Source organism: Aotus nancymaae, unplaced genomic scaffold, assembly GCF_030222135.1.
Source record: "Aotus nancymaae isolate 86718 unplaced genomic scaffold, 86718_ANA_hifiasm-v0.15.2.pri h1tg000028l, whole genome shotgun sequence".
Taxonomy (NCBI): domain Eukaryota; kingdom Metazoa; phylum Chordata; class Mammalia; order Primates; family Aotidae; genus Aotus; species Aotus nancymaae.
This window is the reverse complement of record NW_026988441.1, coordinates 15223991-15239259: the sequence shown is the minus strand read 5'-3', so window position 1 is coordinate 15239259 and position 15269 is coordinate 15223991. Positions and strand designations below refer to the sequence as shown.

The following is a 15269-nucleotide window of genomic DNA, read 5'->3' as shown; positions in this document are numbered from 1 at the left end:
AGCAGGATACCACTTCCCTGAGCCTCAGTTTCCTCACCTGTAAAGTGCTCGTAACAGTAGTACCCACTTCACAGGGCTGTGGTGAGAACTTAACAAGTTTATGCAAATAAAACTCTAGCCCAGTAGAAGGTCGGGGCCAGGTGCGGTGGCTCAGGCTTATAATCCCAGCACTCTGGGAGGCCGAGGTGGGTGGATCACCTGAGGTCAGGAGTTTGAGAACATCCTGGCTAATGTGAAAACCCTGTCTCTACTAAAAATGCAAAAATAAGCTGGGCATGGTGGTGCATGCCTGTAATCCCAGCTGAGGCATGAGAATTTGAACCCGAGAGCTGAGATGGCACCACTGCACTCCAGTGTGGGCAACAGAGCGAAACCCTGTCTCAAAAATAGACAGATAGATAGACAGATAGATGATAGATAGATAGGAGGTTGTGAGAACAGCTGTTGGGAGCCCAGGTGCTTTGACTGTGGGTAAATGATGGGATGAGTTCTCCGGTGAAGAGGCTGATCTGTGAGTGCTCTCTCTTTCTCTCTCCTTTCTCTCTCAGAACTACCTGTCCCGGAACTTTTACACCCTGCGGTTCCTTGCCCTCTTCTTGGCATTTGCCATCAACTTCATCTTGCTGTTTTATAAGGTGCTGGTCCTGAAGGGCGGGGAGGGTCAGGCCCTTATCCAGGCTGTGGGACGGGAGGCTCGGCATCTGTCAGGCTTTCTGGGTTCCTCCAGTGAAGGGACAAGGCATTGGGCTCAGGGTCCTTCGGAGGGTTCAGACTGGACACTTGGATCCTGGGACTGCCCTCCGTGGGGTTGAGTAGGGGGTGCCTGCACCCCTCTGGGACAGACGCCTGAGTGCCTGCAGGAGCTAGAGCAGGAGCAGGAGCTGAGTTCCCTGCTCAGCTCGGCCACAGGCCAGTTCTGTGCACCTGGGTACAGGCCCTCAGCTCTCATCAATACCCACTGATTCCGCTAAGCATCTTCGCTTTCACATAAGCTAAACAAGTTTGCGGGGAGGAAGAAACGGGCTGCTCACAGAATGGAAGGAAAGGGCTAAGAACCAGGCCTCCTGAAGGACAAAGGGACCCTTGGGGTCTTGCCAGGGGTCGAGATAACAGGGCAGTAAGGTAGACTAGACAGATCGGAGCGTGGCCTCTGTGGGCCCCAGTCCCACTCACCGCCCACTGGCCGCGTGAGGTTAGGTAAGGTGCTGAATGCCTTCGTGCCCCAACTGCCTCGCCTGTAAAATGGGATACGTCTTAGAGCTGTGGGATTGAAAGAGGATGAGGCGCCAGGTGCAGTGGCTCACGGCTGTAATCCCAGCACTTTGGGAGGCCGAGGCGGGTGGATCACTTGAGGTTGGGAGTTCGAGACTAGCCTGGCCAACATGGTAAACTCCCATCTCTACTAAAAATACAAAAATTAGCCGGGCGTGGTGGAGCGTGCCTGTAATCCCAGCTACTCAGGAGGCTGAGGCAAGAGAATCACTTGATTCCAGGAGGGGTGGAGGTTGCAGTGAGCTGAGATCGTGCCACTGCCCTCCAGCCTGGGCCACAAGAGTGAAACTCTGTCTCAACAAATAATAAAGAAAGAGGATGAGGCCAGGTGCGGTGGCTCAGCCTATAATCCCAGCAATTTGGGAGGCCACGGTAGGCGTATCACGTGAGGTCAGGAGTTCAAGACCAGTCTGGCCAGTGTGGTGAAACCCTGTCTCTACTAAAAATACAAAAAATTAGCCGGGCATGGTGGTAGGCACCTGTAATCCAAGGTATGTGGGAGGCTGAGGCAGGAGGAGCCTTGAACCTGGGAGGCAGAGGTTGCAGTGAGCAGAGATTGGGCAATGAGTGAAACTCTGTCCCCCGCAAAAAAAGATGAATATGTGTAAGGCACTTAGAACAACAGTACCTGGCATATAAAAGCGCTGTGTAAATGGGAGCTGCTACTAATTTTCTTGTTAGTGTTAATATTAGTGGGCAGTCTCTTTAGTGCTCCACCATCAAGATGAACCAACTCTGTCTTCAGTTCTGCGTCACTTGGTTCAATAGGCTAATTCCCAGGACAGAGTCTGATTTGCTAGCTAGGCTCCTGGGCCCACCCCTCAATCTTGATTGACAGCCACACGGAGACTGTATCTTGTACGGCCCCAGTCCAATCTCAGGAATGGAGGTCGTTAATATTGTGAGTGGGTTCTCGGTGTGGCAGACCCACAGATGGATCTCTGCCCGCATTTCAGGTCTCAGACTCTCCACCAGGGGAGGATGACATGGAGGGCTCAGCCGCTGGGGACATGTCAGGTGCAGGCTCTGGCGGCGGCTCTGGCTGGGGCTTGGGGGCCGGAGAGGAGGCAGAGGGCGATGAGGATGAGAGCATGGTGTATTACTTCCTGGAGGAGAGCACGGGCTACATGGAGCCTGCCCTGCGGTGTCTGAGTCTCCTGCACACGCTGGTGGCCTTTCTCTGCATCATTGGCTATAACTGTCTCAAGGTGGGCCATGGCCATTGTTCTGGGGCAAGGGCTTATTGGCTGGGTAGGGGTGGGGGTGGTGTTGGGGCACTGGCTGGGGCTGGGGGCCCGGGGTTGGGGTGAGAGCTGGGGAACCGGGCACAGGATTGGCGTCTCCAGCAAGGACAGTACTCACATTGGGAACTGACACAGCTCACAGCTGAGGAACCGGGTCCTGGGCCGCTGTCTTGATTCTTTACTATTGGATGAACAGTGAAGTATCAAGTACTAAAGCTTGTACACGCTGTTCCCTCTGCGTGCAGTGCTTGGCCCCGCTTCCACCTTGCACCTGTTTTATTCATCCTTAAGTTCTGAGTTCAGACCTGCTTCCCTTCGGAAGCCCCAGGTGGCATCGGGCACCACTTCTGGGCTCCCACAGCTCCCCTGTTCTCACATCCTGGCCCTGATCCCTCTGCCTGTTCCCCCAGTCCCAGCCCTGACTGACCCCTGTGTCTCTGCCCTGCATCCTGGCCCTTACCCCTCTATCTCTGTCCCCACATCCCAGCCCTGACACCCCTGTCTGTGCCTCCCCCATCCCAGCCCCGACCCCTCTCTCTTTGCCCCCCATCCCAGCCCTCACCCCTCTATCTCTGCCCCCACATCCCAGCCCTGATAACCCTGTCTGTGCCTCCCCGATCCCAGTCCTGAACCCTCTGCCTCTGCCCCCTATCCCAGCCCTGGGCCCTCTGCCTGGACCTCCTCATTTCTACCCTTATCACTGGGAAAGCTCTTCTGATGTGGGGTCACACACAGACTCCAGCAAGATCTCGTGGCTTCTCCTGAGGCTGTGGTCCAGCCAAGGTGCCTGAGGCCCTCCTGTGACCTCCTCCCACTATCCAGGTGCCCCTGGTGATCTTTAAGCGGGAGAAGGAGCTGGCCCGGAAGCTGGAGTTTGACGGCCTCTACATCACAGAGCAGCCGGAGGACGATGACGTGAAGGGGCAGTGGGACCGCCTGGTGCTCAACACACCGTAAGGACCCAGCCCCGACCTCAGGGTGGCAGCAGGAGGGGACCTGGGTTTCCACCTAGTCCAAGCCGGGACCTCAAAAAACTGGGGTTTCAGGCTGAGTGCAGTGGCTCACGCTTGTAACCCCAACACTGTGGGAGGCCGAGGGGGGCAGATCACAAGGTCAGGAGTTGGAGACCAGCCTGGCCACCATGGTGAATCCCCATCTCTACTAAAATACAAAAAATTAGCCGGGCACAGTGGCACGCACCTGTAGAGCCAGCTACTTGGGAGGCTGAGGCAGGGGAATCTCTTGGACCAGGGAGGCGGAGCTTGCAGTGAGCTGAGATCATGCCACTGCACTCTAGCCTGGCAACAGAGTGAGACTCGGTCTCAAAAAAAAAAAAAAAACTAGAGTTGCAGGGCCCTGCAGGCCCTGCCTTATTCCCCCCATGCCTTTGTCTTCCTCTCCATAAAAGGGGCACATTTCCCATGCATTACAGCATCTGTGGGGGTGCAGATGGCACACAGAGATTCCTCGACCTGGGCCCTGGAGGTTCCCGTTCAGTGACTCTGGGGTGTGAGCCCAGGAACCTATATTTTAAACGCTGTCCCTAGGTATGATTCCTACTCAGGTGCAATGAGTGCAAAATCAAAACCATGGCTGGGGGCAGCGGCTCACGCCTGTAATCCCAGCAATTGGGACACCAAGGTGGGCGGATCACTTGAGGTCCAGAGATCGAGAGCAGCCTGGCCAACGTGGTTGAAACCCTATCTCTACTAAAAATACAAAAATTAGCCAGGCATGGTGGCGGGCGCCTGTAGTCCCAGCTACTCAGGAGGCTGAGGCACAAGAATGACTTAAACCGGGAGGTGGAGGTTGCAGTGAACCAAGATTGCACCTCTGCACTCCAGCCTGGGTGACAGTGAGACTCCGTCTAAAAAACAAACCACCAAACAAAAAGAAAAGAAATCAGTAGAAGCCTTAGGGGCCGTGCTCAGAGGCTCATGCCTGTAATCTCAGAACTCTGGGACGCTGAGGCAGGAGGATCCCTTGTGCCCAGGAGTTCAAGACCAGCACAGGCAACATGGGGAGACCTCTATCTTAAAAAAAAAAAACAACTAAAAGGTTAGCCAGGCACGCCAGCCTGGATGGCACATGCATGCAGTCCTAGCTCTTTGGGAGGCTGAGGCAGGAGGATCACGTGAGCCCAGGAGTTCCAGGCTGCAGTAAGCTATAATTACACCACTGTCCTTCAGCCTGAATGACAGAGCAAGACCTTATGTCTTGGGCGGGGGAACAAAAAATGAACAGGAATTGGAAGTGCAATGAATTGAAGCACTTCAAAGAATTGCAAATCTCTGAATTCATAATCATCACTCCACTTTCTCAAAAAACAAAACTCACTGGCCATATTTGAGGATGTTAGGGCATAAATTTGCCACTTGGAAAACTGGTAAATAAAGGATCAGAATCATGAAATTAAATGAAATCAATCAGTGTGAGAAAACAGGCATTTCCACTGGAGTTGGTGCCGGGTCAGGCTGCTGGTCTGGGCTCCCCGCAACCCCGACACCATGCCAAAGCCTCTTTGCTGGAGTGCCATTCTGAGGTCTTTTTTGCACATCCGGCTCTGAATGCAAATTCTCTGCCTCATCGGGGGTCCAGCAAAGATGGCAGTGGGGTCCCCACTGTTCAAGGTTCCTATAAAAAAAGCAGTGGAACCAGGCACGGTGGTTCACACCTGTAATCCCAGCACTTTGGGAGGCCAAGGCGGGTGGATCACTTGAAGTCAGGAGTGTGAGACCAGCCTGCCCAACATGGTGAAACCCCGTCTTTACTAAAATACAAAAGTTAGCCGGGTGTGGTGGCACATGCCTGTAGTCCCAGCTACTCGGGAGGCTGAGGCAGGAGAATCGCTTGAACCAGGAGGCGGAGGTTGCAGTGAGCCAAGATCGCACCACTGCACTCCAGCCTGGACGGCAAAGGGAGACTCCATCTCAAAAAAAAAGCAGTGGAGTTTCAACCCACCCCAGTTCCTCTGGCCCTAACCTCCCCACCCCATCTCTGTCTCTGTCTCTGTCTCTCTCTCGGCAGGTCTTTCCCCAGCAACTACTGGGACAAGTTTGTCAAGCGCAAGGTGAGAGGACATGGATGCACTGGGTCCCTGCCTGCCACCAGGCCATCACAGGCCCGCCAAGCACTTGCTTGGTGTGTGACCTTGGGCAAGAGGTTTTGCCTCTCTGAGTAGCACCTCAGTTTCCTCATGGGGAGATGGGCATAGTAAGCACACGTCCCTCTCTTGAATGGGCATATGGAAAGGGCGGAGCATCCAGGCTAGGTGTGGTGGCTCACGCCTATAATCCCAGCACTTTGGGAGGCCTAGGTGGGCAGAACACGAGCTCAGGAGTTTGAGACCAACCTGGGCAATATGGCAAAAATCCCGTGTCTACCAAAAATACAAAAAATTAGCCAGGCGTTGTGGCACATGCAGTCCCAGCTACGTGGGAGGCTGAGGGGAGGATTGGTTAACCTAGGAGGTGGAGGTTTCACTGAGCCGAGACTGCGCCATTGCACTCCAGCCTGGGTGATAGAGTGAGACCTCATCTAAAAAAAAAAAAACCACATAATAATAATAACAAAAATAAAAATGCATAACACAGCACCTGACACAGAGCGAGTACTCAAGAAATACTGGTTTAGGCCAGGTGCGGTGGCTCACGCCTGTAATCCCAGCATGTTGGGAGGCTGAGGTGGGCAGATCACTTGAGGTCAGGAGTTTGAGACCAGCCTGGACAACATGGCAAAACCCCATCTCTACTAAAAACACAGAAATTAGCTGGCTGCCTGTAATCCCAGCTACTTGAGAGACTGAGGCAGGAGAATCGCTTGAACCCAGGAGGCGGAGGCTGCAGTGAGCCGAGATCACACCATTGCACTCCAGCCTCGGTGACAGAGTGAGACTCCGTCTCAAAAAAAAGAAATACTAGCTGAAAGAGAGGAAGTTAGCAATACTGTCTTAAGCACACATACTCTGGAACGGATTGCCTGCTTTTCTTTTTTTTTTTCTTTGAGATGGAGTCTTGCTCTGTCACCCAGGCTGGAGTGCAGTGGCGTGATCTCAGCTCACTGCAACCTCCACCTCCCGAGTTCAAGTGATTCTCCTGCCTCAGCCTCCCAAGCAGCTGGGATTACAGGCACCCGCCACCATGCCTGGCTAATTTTTGTATTTTTAGTAGAGATGAGGTTTGTTTCACCATGTGGGCAAGGCTGGTCTCGAACTCCTGACCTCAGGTGATCCGCCTGCCTGGGCCTCCCAACATGCCGGGATTACAGATTGTGAGCCACCTGGCCCGGTCAGTTGCCTGCTTTTCTACTTCTGGCTTATTGACCTTTCTGTACCTCATACTCAAAAAGCGGTAATAATCCGGCCATACGGCGTTGTTGTATTATACTACATGAGCAGTATCTGGCATATAGGAAAACACTAGTTATGTTGGTTGTTACCATAATTCATTCACTCATGTTTACGGAGCACCTATTATGTGCCAGGAACAGTTTCAGAAACCTGGGGTGGCTCACGCCTGTAATCCCAGCACTTTGGAAGACCAAAGCGGGCAGATCACAAGGTCAGGTGTTTGAAACCAGCCTGGCCAACAGAGTGAAACCCCATCTCTACTAAAAGTACAAAAATTAGCCAGGTGTGGTGGTGGGCACCTGTAATCCCAGCTACTTGGGAGGCTGAGGCAGGAGAATCACTTGAACCCGGCGGAGGTGGAGGTTGCAGTGAGCCGAGATGGTGACAGTGTACTCCAACCTGGGCAACAGAGGGAGACTCCATTTCAAAAAAATGCACCCCCATTTCTCACTCAGAGTGTCCCCAGAACCCCCTTGCAGGCCATGACACACACCCGCGCTCCAGCCCTGTCTACACAGCCTGACGCTGTCTTGTGCAGGTCCTGGACAAACATGGGGACATCTACGGGAGGGAGCGGATTGCCGAACTACTGGGCATGGACCTGGCCACACTGGAGATCACGGCCCACAACGAGCGCAAGCCGAACCCCCCACCGGGGCTGCTGACCTGGTGAGCCCAGAACGCCCCTGCACAGGCCTGGGGCATGCAGGGGAGGTGACGGGTCTGACACTCAGGCATCTCCTCCCACAGGATCATGTCCATCGATGTCAAGTACCAGATCTGGAAGTTCGGGGTCATCTTCACAGACAACGTGAGCAGCAGCCCGCAGGCTGGGGAGGGGATCTGCAGGGGTGGGGCGTTAGGAAGGTTCCCAACTCCAGGTGTTCCTGACCACAGAATAACTCCTGGGACTCTAAGGTACCTTCTGACCCACACAGGCTCCTTATCCCCTCAAACATCTTATTATTTTTTTTATTTTTAAAAATAGCTGGGATTGGGTGTGGTGGCTCACACCTGTAATCCCAGCACTTTTAGAGGCCAAGGCTGGTGGATCACTGGAGTCCAGAGTTCGAGACCAGCCTGGGCAATATAGTGAGATCCTGTCTGTACAAAAAGTTTAAAAATTAGCTGGGGCTGGGCGTAATGGCTCACGCCTGTAGTCCCAACACTTTAGGAGGCCGAGGTGCGTAGATCACTTAAGGACAGGAGTTGGAGACAAGCTTGGTGGTGGGCGTGGTGGCAGGTGCCTGTAATCCCAGCTACTCAGGAGGCTGAGGTGAGAGAATGGCTTGAATCTGGGAGGCAGAGGCTGCAGTGAGCCGAGATCATGCCACTGTACTCCAGCCTGGGCGACAGAATGAGAATCCGTCTTAAAAAAAAAAATTAGCTGGGCAGCCGGGCACAGTAGCTCATGCCTGTAATCCCAGCACTTTCAGAGGCCAACGAAGATAGATTGCTTGAGCTCAAATGTTTGAGACCAGCCTGGGCAACACGGTGAAACCCTATCAATACAAATATTAGCTTAGCCAGGTGTGGTGATGCACACCTGTAGTTCCAGCTACCTAACAGGATGCGGTGGGGAGATGGCTTGAACCCAGGAGGCAGAGGTTTCAGTGAGCTGCGTGTGCACTACTGCACTTCAGCCCAGACAACAGAGTGAGACCCTGTCTCTAAAAAAAAAAAGTGGCCAGGCGTAGTGGCTCAGGCCTGTAATCCCAGCACTTTGGGTTGGGAGACCTGGGTGGGCAGATCACTTGAGGCCAGCAGTTAGAGACCAACCTGGCCATCATGGTGAAACCCTGTCTGTACCAAAAATACAAAAATTAGCTGCGTGTGGTGACGCACACCTGTGGTCCCAGCTACTCGGGAGGCTACGGCAGGCTTAGCCTCCTTTGCTTGAACCCGGGAGGCGGAGGTTGCGGTGGGCTGAGATTACACCATTGCACTCCAGCCTGGGTGACAGAGAGAGACTCCATGTCAAAAAAAAAAGACAGAGAAAGAGATGAGGAAGTCTATGTTGCCCAGACTGGTCTTGAACTCCAGACCTCAAGTGATTCTCCTACCTCAGCCTCCCAAAGCACTGGGATTAACAGGCAGGAACCACCATACCCAGCCCAAAACATCCTTTGACTCCCTCAGAGTGCCCTTGGATTCCCAGATTTTCTTCTCTGCAAGGGGCTCCCATCTCCCCCAGGATGCCTTCTCACCCAGAATGCCCTGATCCTCCATGTACTCCCCAACCAGAGCTGGCACCGACCCCCAGGGCACAGCTGACTCTCCCAAGTGGCCCATACCCTCCAGAGTGCTCCTCGTGTGTCCCTGCCTGCCCCAACCCCTGGCCCTTTGTGCCCACAGTCCTTCCTGTACCTGGGCTGGTACATGGTGATGTCCCTCTTGGGACACTACAACAACTTCTTCTTCGCTGCTCATCTCCTGGACATCGCCATGGGGGTCAAGACGCTACGCACCATCCTCTCCTCTGTCACCCACAATGGGAAACAGGTGTGGGGAGGACCTGGCTTCGGGCTGTGGGCCAGCAGGGACCAGCGTGGCACTGGGTGGTGGAGGGGTGAGGGCCGGGCAGCTGGGCTGAGCCGGGGGATTGTGGGGCAGAGAGGTAGAGCCACAGGGGCTGAAACTGGGGCCAGGACCCAGAATCGGCGGGAAAGGGAGAGGGCAAGCCCAGGGCGGGGCTGACCCGGCCACCTGCCTCCAGCTGGTGATGACCGTGGGCCTCCTGGCGGTAGTCGTCTACCTGTACACCGTGGTGGCCTTCAACTTCTTCCGCAAGTTCTACAACAAGAGCGAGGATGAGGATGAGCCGGACATGAAGTGTGATGACATGATGACGGTGAGCCCTCCCCCGGCGCTCTGGGACCCTTCCTCCTCGCATCTTTTTTTTTTTTTGAGACAGAGTCTGGCTCTGTTGTCCAGGCTGGAGCGCAGTGGTGGGATCTTGTCTCACTGCAACCTCCGCCTCCCAGGTTCAAGCAGTTCTCCTGCCCCATCCTCCCGAGTAGCTTGGACTACAGGCACCCGCCACCACACCCGGCTAATTTTTGTATTTTTTAGTAAAGACGGGGTTTCACCATATTGGCCAGGCTGGTCTCAAACTCCTGACCTTATGATCCTCCCGCCTCAGCCTTCCAAAGTGTTGGGATTACAGGTGTGAGCCACAGCGCCCAGCCCCCTCTCGCATTTGATGAAGGAGTTAATAATGGTACCTCCGGGCTGGGCGTGGTGCCTCCAGCCTGCAATCTCTCCTTGGGAGGCTGAGGTGGGAGGATCAGTTGAGTCCAGGAGTTGGAGACCAGCCTGGGCAACAAGGCAAAAACCCCTGTCTCGGCCGGGCGCGGTGGTTCACGCCTGTAATCCTAGCACTTTGGGAGGCCGAGGTGGGTGGATCACCTGAGGTCAGGAGTTCAAGACCAGCCTGGCCATCATGGTGAAACCCCATCTTTATTAAAAAAAAAAACAAAAAACCCTGTCTCTATAAAAAAATGTAAACATTAGCTGGGTGTTGTGTTGTGCGCCTGGAGGCTAAGGCAGGAGGATCTCTTGGGCCCAACTGTTTGAGGCTGCATTGAGCTATGAACGGGCCACTACACTCCAGCCTGGTAGACAGAGAGACCCTGTCTCTAAAAAATGAAAATTGTACCTACAGTTTGGCGAGCTGATGCATGTCAGGTACTTTGAACAGTGCCAGGTATATGAGTGCTCCGCGCCTGTTGGCCATTGTTTCAATATTACTTTAGCTGAGTTTTGTTCTTGTTTTTGTTTTTCTGAGATGGAGTCTCATTCTGTTACACAGGCTCGGGTGCAGGGACAGCGGGAGGGCAAGCCCAGCGTGGAGCTGCCTGGGTCCCGTCCTGCCCCCAGCTGGTGATGACCGTGGGCGCGATCTCAGCTCCCTGCAACCTCTGTCTCTCAGGTTCAAGTGATTCTCCTGCCTCACCCTCCTGAGTAGCTGGGATTACAGGCACACATTACCACCCCTAGCTGATTTTTGTATTTTTAGTAGAGATGGGTGCGTCTCACCATGTTGGCCAGGCTAGTCTCGAACTCCTGACCTCAAATGATCCACCCACCTCGGCCTTCCAAAGTGGGGATTACAAGTGTGAGCCACCACACCCAGCCTTATTTGAGTTTTTCAAACTACTATTACTGGCAAGGTATTCAGGGAGTGTGCCCCGGCCACTTATGAGCCGCGTGATTTTTGATCAGGCTATTCAACTTTCTCCCTATGCCCTGGGGGCCTCACTTGTAAAATGAGTGTGTAATAGTAGGTGCTTTTAGACTAATGAAAGTCAAAGACTTAAAAGACTTAGACTAGTGCCTGGCACATCCTAAGGATTACATAGATGTTAGCTTCTATCATCATTATCCATAATTAAAAGTTTCACCCAGGCCAGGCGCAGTGACTCATGCCTGTAATCCCAACACTCTGGGGGGCTGAGGCAAGAGGATCACTTGAACCCAGGAGTTCAAGGTTGCAGTGAGCTGTGATTGCACCACTGCACTCCAGCCTGGGTAACACAGTGAGACCGTGTCTCAGTTTTTTTCTTTCTTTCTTTTTTTTTTGGTGCCATAACTCGGATCCCTGCCTCAGATTTTTAAAAAAGTTTCACCTAAGGTATACCCAGTGTTCAATGCAGATTTATGTTTTCTCTTCTGTTCTAATAATGGTGATCATAACCCAAATTCATGTGAACCTACTAGAGACATAGACCACATTAAAAGAACCATTTCCGGCCGGGTGCGGTGGCTCATGCCTGTAATCCCAGCACTTTGGGAGGCTGAGGCGGGTGGATCATGAGGTCAAGAGATCGAGACCATCCTGGCCAACATGGTGAAACACCATCTCTACTAAAAATACAAAAATTAGCTGGGGCCGGGCGCGGTGGCTCAAGCCTGTAATCCCAGCACTTTGGGAGGCCGAGGCGGGTGGATCACGAGGTCAAGAGATCGAGACCATCGTGGTCAACATGGTGAAACCCTGTCTCTACTAAAAATACAAAATTAGCTGGGCATGGTGGCGCGTGCCTGTAATCCCAGCTACTCAGGAGGCTGAGGCAGGAGAATTGCCTGAACCCAGGAGGCGGAGGTTGCGGTGAGCCGAGATTGTGCCACTGCACTCCAGCCTGGGTAACGAGCGAAACTCCGTCTCAAAAAAAAAAAAAAAAAAAAAAAAAATTTGCTGGGCGTGGTGGCGTGCGCCTGTAATCCCAGCTACTTGGAGGGGCAGGGTCTGAGGCAGGAGAATCACTTGAACCTGGGAGGCAGAAGTTGGAGTGAGCTGAGATCGCACCACTGCACTCCAGCCAGGCAGCAGAGCAAGGCTCTGTCTCAAAAAAAAAAACAAAAAACAAGTGATGGAAAGTTGTGCCCAAATGCCAGGTAGACCGTGCTCCCTCCCCTCCCCCAACTCAGCCCCTTCTTGTGGCCCGCATCCCACTGTGGATAAAGTCGAATCACCCGCCACGGCTTACCAAGCCCAGGAAGAGCTGGCCCTGCCTGAGTCTAACCACAGACGCTCTTGCTTTTTGCTTTCTGGCCGCCTGGTCCTCTTTCAGTTCCCCTAGGACTGCATGTTTCCTCCCGATGAAGCCCTTTGCACCCGATGTTCTCTCTGTTCCCCAACCCAGGCCCGACAGACATACACCCTCCATTCATTTGGCATCTCACGTTTCCACTTAAATGCCACCTCCTCCAGGAAGCCCCTGACCATGGGCTGGACCAGGGCCCACAGAGCCCCGTGCCCAGGCCCTGTGTCATCTCTCTCCTGCTCTCCTGCACAAGAGCTCTGTTTTCCAGCCTCATCAACCATTTTCAGTTCCTCACAGCAGCAAGATGCACTCTATCCTCACTGGTGGTGATGTTGCATGTGGCTTTCTCTGCCGGGAACACCCTCTCCCATCACCCCTCCACCTAACGCCTCCTTTAGGTTTCAGCTCACACCTGTCTCCTCTTCCAGGAAGCCTCACCTGATCACCTAGGCTGGATCGGATGCCTCCAGTGGGCGGTTAAAGCTTCCAGTGCTTCCCCCAGCTCACCCCTGGTCACACTGTGCCCCCATCCCAGCCCCCACCCTCTGCCTGTGCCCTCCATCCCAGCCCTTGCCCCTCTGCCTATGCCTCCCATCCCAGCCCTCACCCCTCTGCCCATGCCCCCATCCCAGCCCTGATCCCTCTGCCTGTGCCCGCATCCCAGCCCTGATCCCTCTGCCTGTGCTCCCCGCCCCAGCCCTCACCCCTCTGCCTGTGCCCTCATCCCAGCCCTCACCCCTCTGCCTATGCCTCCCCACCCCAGCCCTCACCCCCTGCCTGTGCCCCCATCCCAGCCCTTACCCCTCTGCCCCTGCCCCCACCCCAGCCCTGATCCCTCTGTCTGTGCCCCCATCCCAGCCTTCACCCCTCTGCCTTTGCCCCCCACCCCAGCCATCACCCCCTGTCCCTACCCCAGCCCTCACCCCTCTGCCTGTGCCTCCATCTCAGCCCTCACCCCTCTGCCTGTGACCCCACCCCAGCCCTGACCCCTGCCCATGCCACCCCACCCTGACCCCTCTGCCTGTCCCCTCATCTCAGCCATCACCCCCTCTACCTGTGCTCCCCATCCCAGCCTTTACCCCTCTGCCTGTGCCCCCCACCCAACCCGGCCCTCACCCCCCTGCCCATGTCCTCCCCGTCACAGCCCTGACCATTTCTGGCTGTCGTTAGCTGTCTGATGTCGTGTAAGTGAGCCCTTCGAGGGCAGAGCCCAGGGCTGTCTCAGTCATTGCCGTGTCTTCAGCCCTGCCTCGCCTGGGGCTCTGGTTGGTACTCAGCGAATGTTGAATGAATGAGTGACCAGTGTGTCCCCTTCCTCAGTGTTACCTGTTTCACATGTACGTGGGTGTCCGGGCTGGTGGAGGCATTGGGGACGAGATCGAGGACCCCGCGGGTGATGAATACGAGCTCTACCGGGTGGTCTTCGACATCACCTTCTTCTTCTTCGTCATCGTCATCCTGTTGGCCATCATCCAGGGTCAGTACTGGGGTGGGCGTTCAGGGCCTGGAGGCAGCTCCATGGCTGAGGGTGTGGCCTAGGATCCAGCCGGCCTGGATTTATACCCCACCCCTACCTCTGGCTACTGTGAGACCCTGGGCAAGTCACCTCTCCAGGCCTCAGTTTCTCTGTCTGCAAAGCAAGGATGTCAGTGGTACTAACGTCATAGGTTGTGATGAGGATTAAGTCAATTCATAGGTGTTTAGTGTCTGGCTCATATCAGTGCTTAATAAAGCCCTGAGATGGAGGCATATTATATATTTTTTTTGTTTTGTTTTTTGTTTTTAGAGGGAGTCTTCCTCTGTCACCCAGGCTGGAGTTCAGTGGTGCCATCTTGGCTAACTGCAACCTCCACCTCTCGGGTTCAAGTGATTCTCCTGCCTTAGCCTTTCGAGTAGCTGGGACTGCAGGCATGTGCCACCATACCCAGCTAATTTTTTTTTTTTTTTTTTTTAGTAGAGATGGGGTTTCACCATGTTGGCCAGGCTGCTTTTGAACTCCTGACCTCATGATCTGCCCGCCTCAGCCTCCCAAAGTACTGGGATTACAGGCGTGAGCCACCTGCCCGGCCAGTAAAGGCCTAATATTAATCTTCTTAGGAATCGAAATTAGGGGTGAGATTAGGGAGATGGGGGATGGAAGGCAAGGCCGGGAGGTAGGTAGCTGGAAAAGGAGGAGTCTGAACCGGGTCAGAGGTCAGACACTGACTCGCGTCCTGCCTCCTCAGGCCTGATCATCGACGCTTTTGGTGAGCTCCGAGACCAACAAGAGCAAGTGAAGGAGGATATGGAGGTGGGTCATGTCTGGGGGTGACCCAGAGGGATTACCGGATTCTGGGGATCAAGTGGGCCTCCAGTCTCATGTCTCTCACCACTCACAGACCAAGTGCTTCATCTGCGGAATCGGCAGCGACTACTTTGATACGACACCGCACGGCTTCGAGACTCACACGCTGGAGGAGCACAACCTGGCCAATTACATGTGAGCACGGACACACTGGCCAATCAGGAGGGTGGGGGCGTGGCTGCTGATAGCCAGGGGCGGGGTACTTAGCTTGGGCCCGTTAGGAAAAGGGGGTGTAGTGTCCATGTGGGCGATTCCCTGCCAGCCAATCAGAAGGTAAGGTTGTCCACCTCCACAGTGGTTCACGTTTGTAATCCCAGCACTTTGAGAGGCCAAGGCGGGAGGATTACTTGAGGCCAGGAGTTCGAGACCAGCTTATGCAACATAGCAAGACATCCTCACTACTATAAATAAAAAATAAAATAAAGGCCGGGCGCGGTGGCTCACGCCTATAATCCCAGCACTTTGGGAGGCCGAGGCGGGTGGATCACGAGGTCAAGAGATCAAGACCATCGTGG

General features: G+C 54.3%; 1 protein-coding gene across 2 annotated transcripts in view; it reads left to right on the top strand.

The window, feature by feature from the left end:
* RYR1 (ryanodine receptor 1) overlaps positions 1-15269 on the top strand; it is a 152994-nt gene that overhangs the window by 136383 nt on the left and 1342 nt on the right. For both annotated transcript variants that reach the window (XM_064381346.1, XM_064381345.1), the window contains 11 exons: positions 549-635; positions 2229-2480; positions 3339-3469; positions 5544-5586; positions 7403-7533; positions 7615-7675; positions 9220-9366; positions 9581-9715; positions 13731-13887; positions 14636-14700; positions 14789-14889. In XM_064381346.1, the coding sequence (XP_064237416.1) occupies positions 549-635; positions 2229-2480; positions 3339-3469; positions 5544-5586; positions 7403-7533; positions 7615-7675; positions 9220-9366; positions 9581-9715; positions 13731-13887; positions 14636-14700; positions 14789-14889 (1310 nt within the window). The remainder of the gene's footprint in view (positions 1-548; positions 636-2228; positions 2481-3338; positions 3470-5543; positions 5587-7402; positions 7534-7614; positions 7676-9219; positions 9367-9580; positions 9716-13730; positions 13888-14635; positions 14701-14788; positions 14890-15269) is intronic.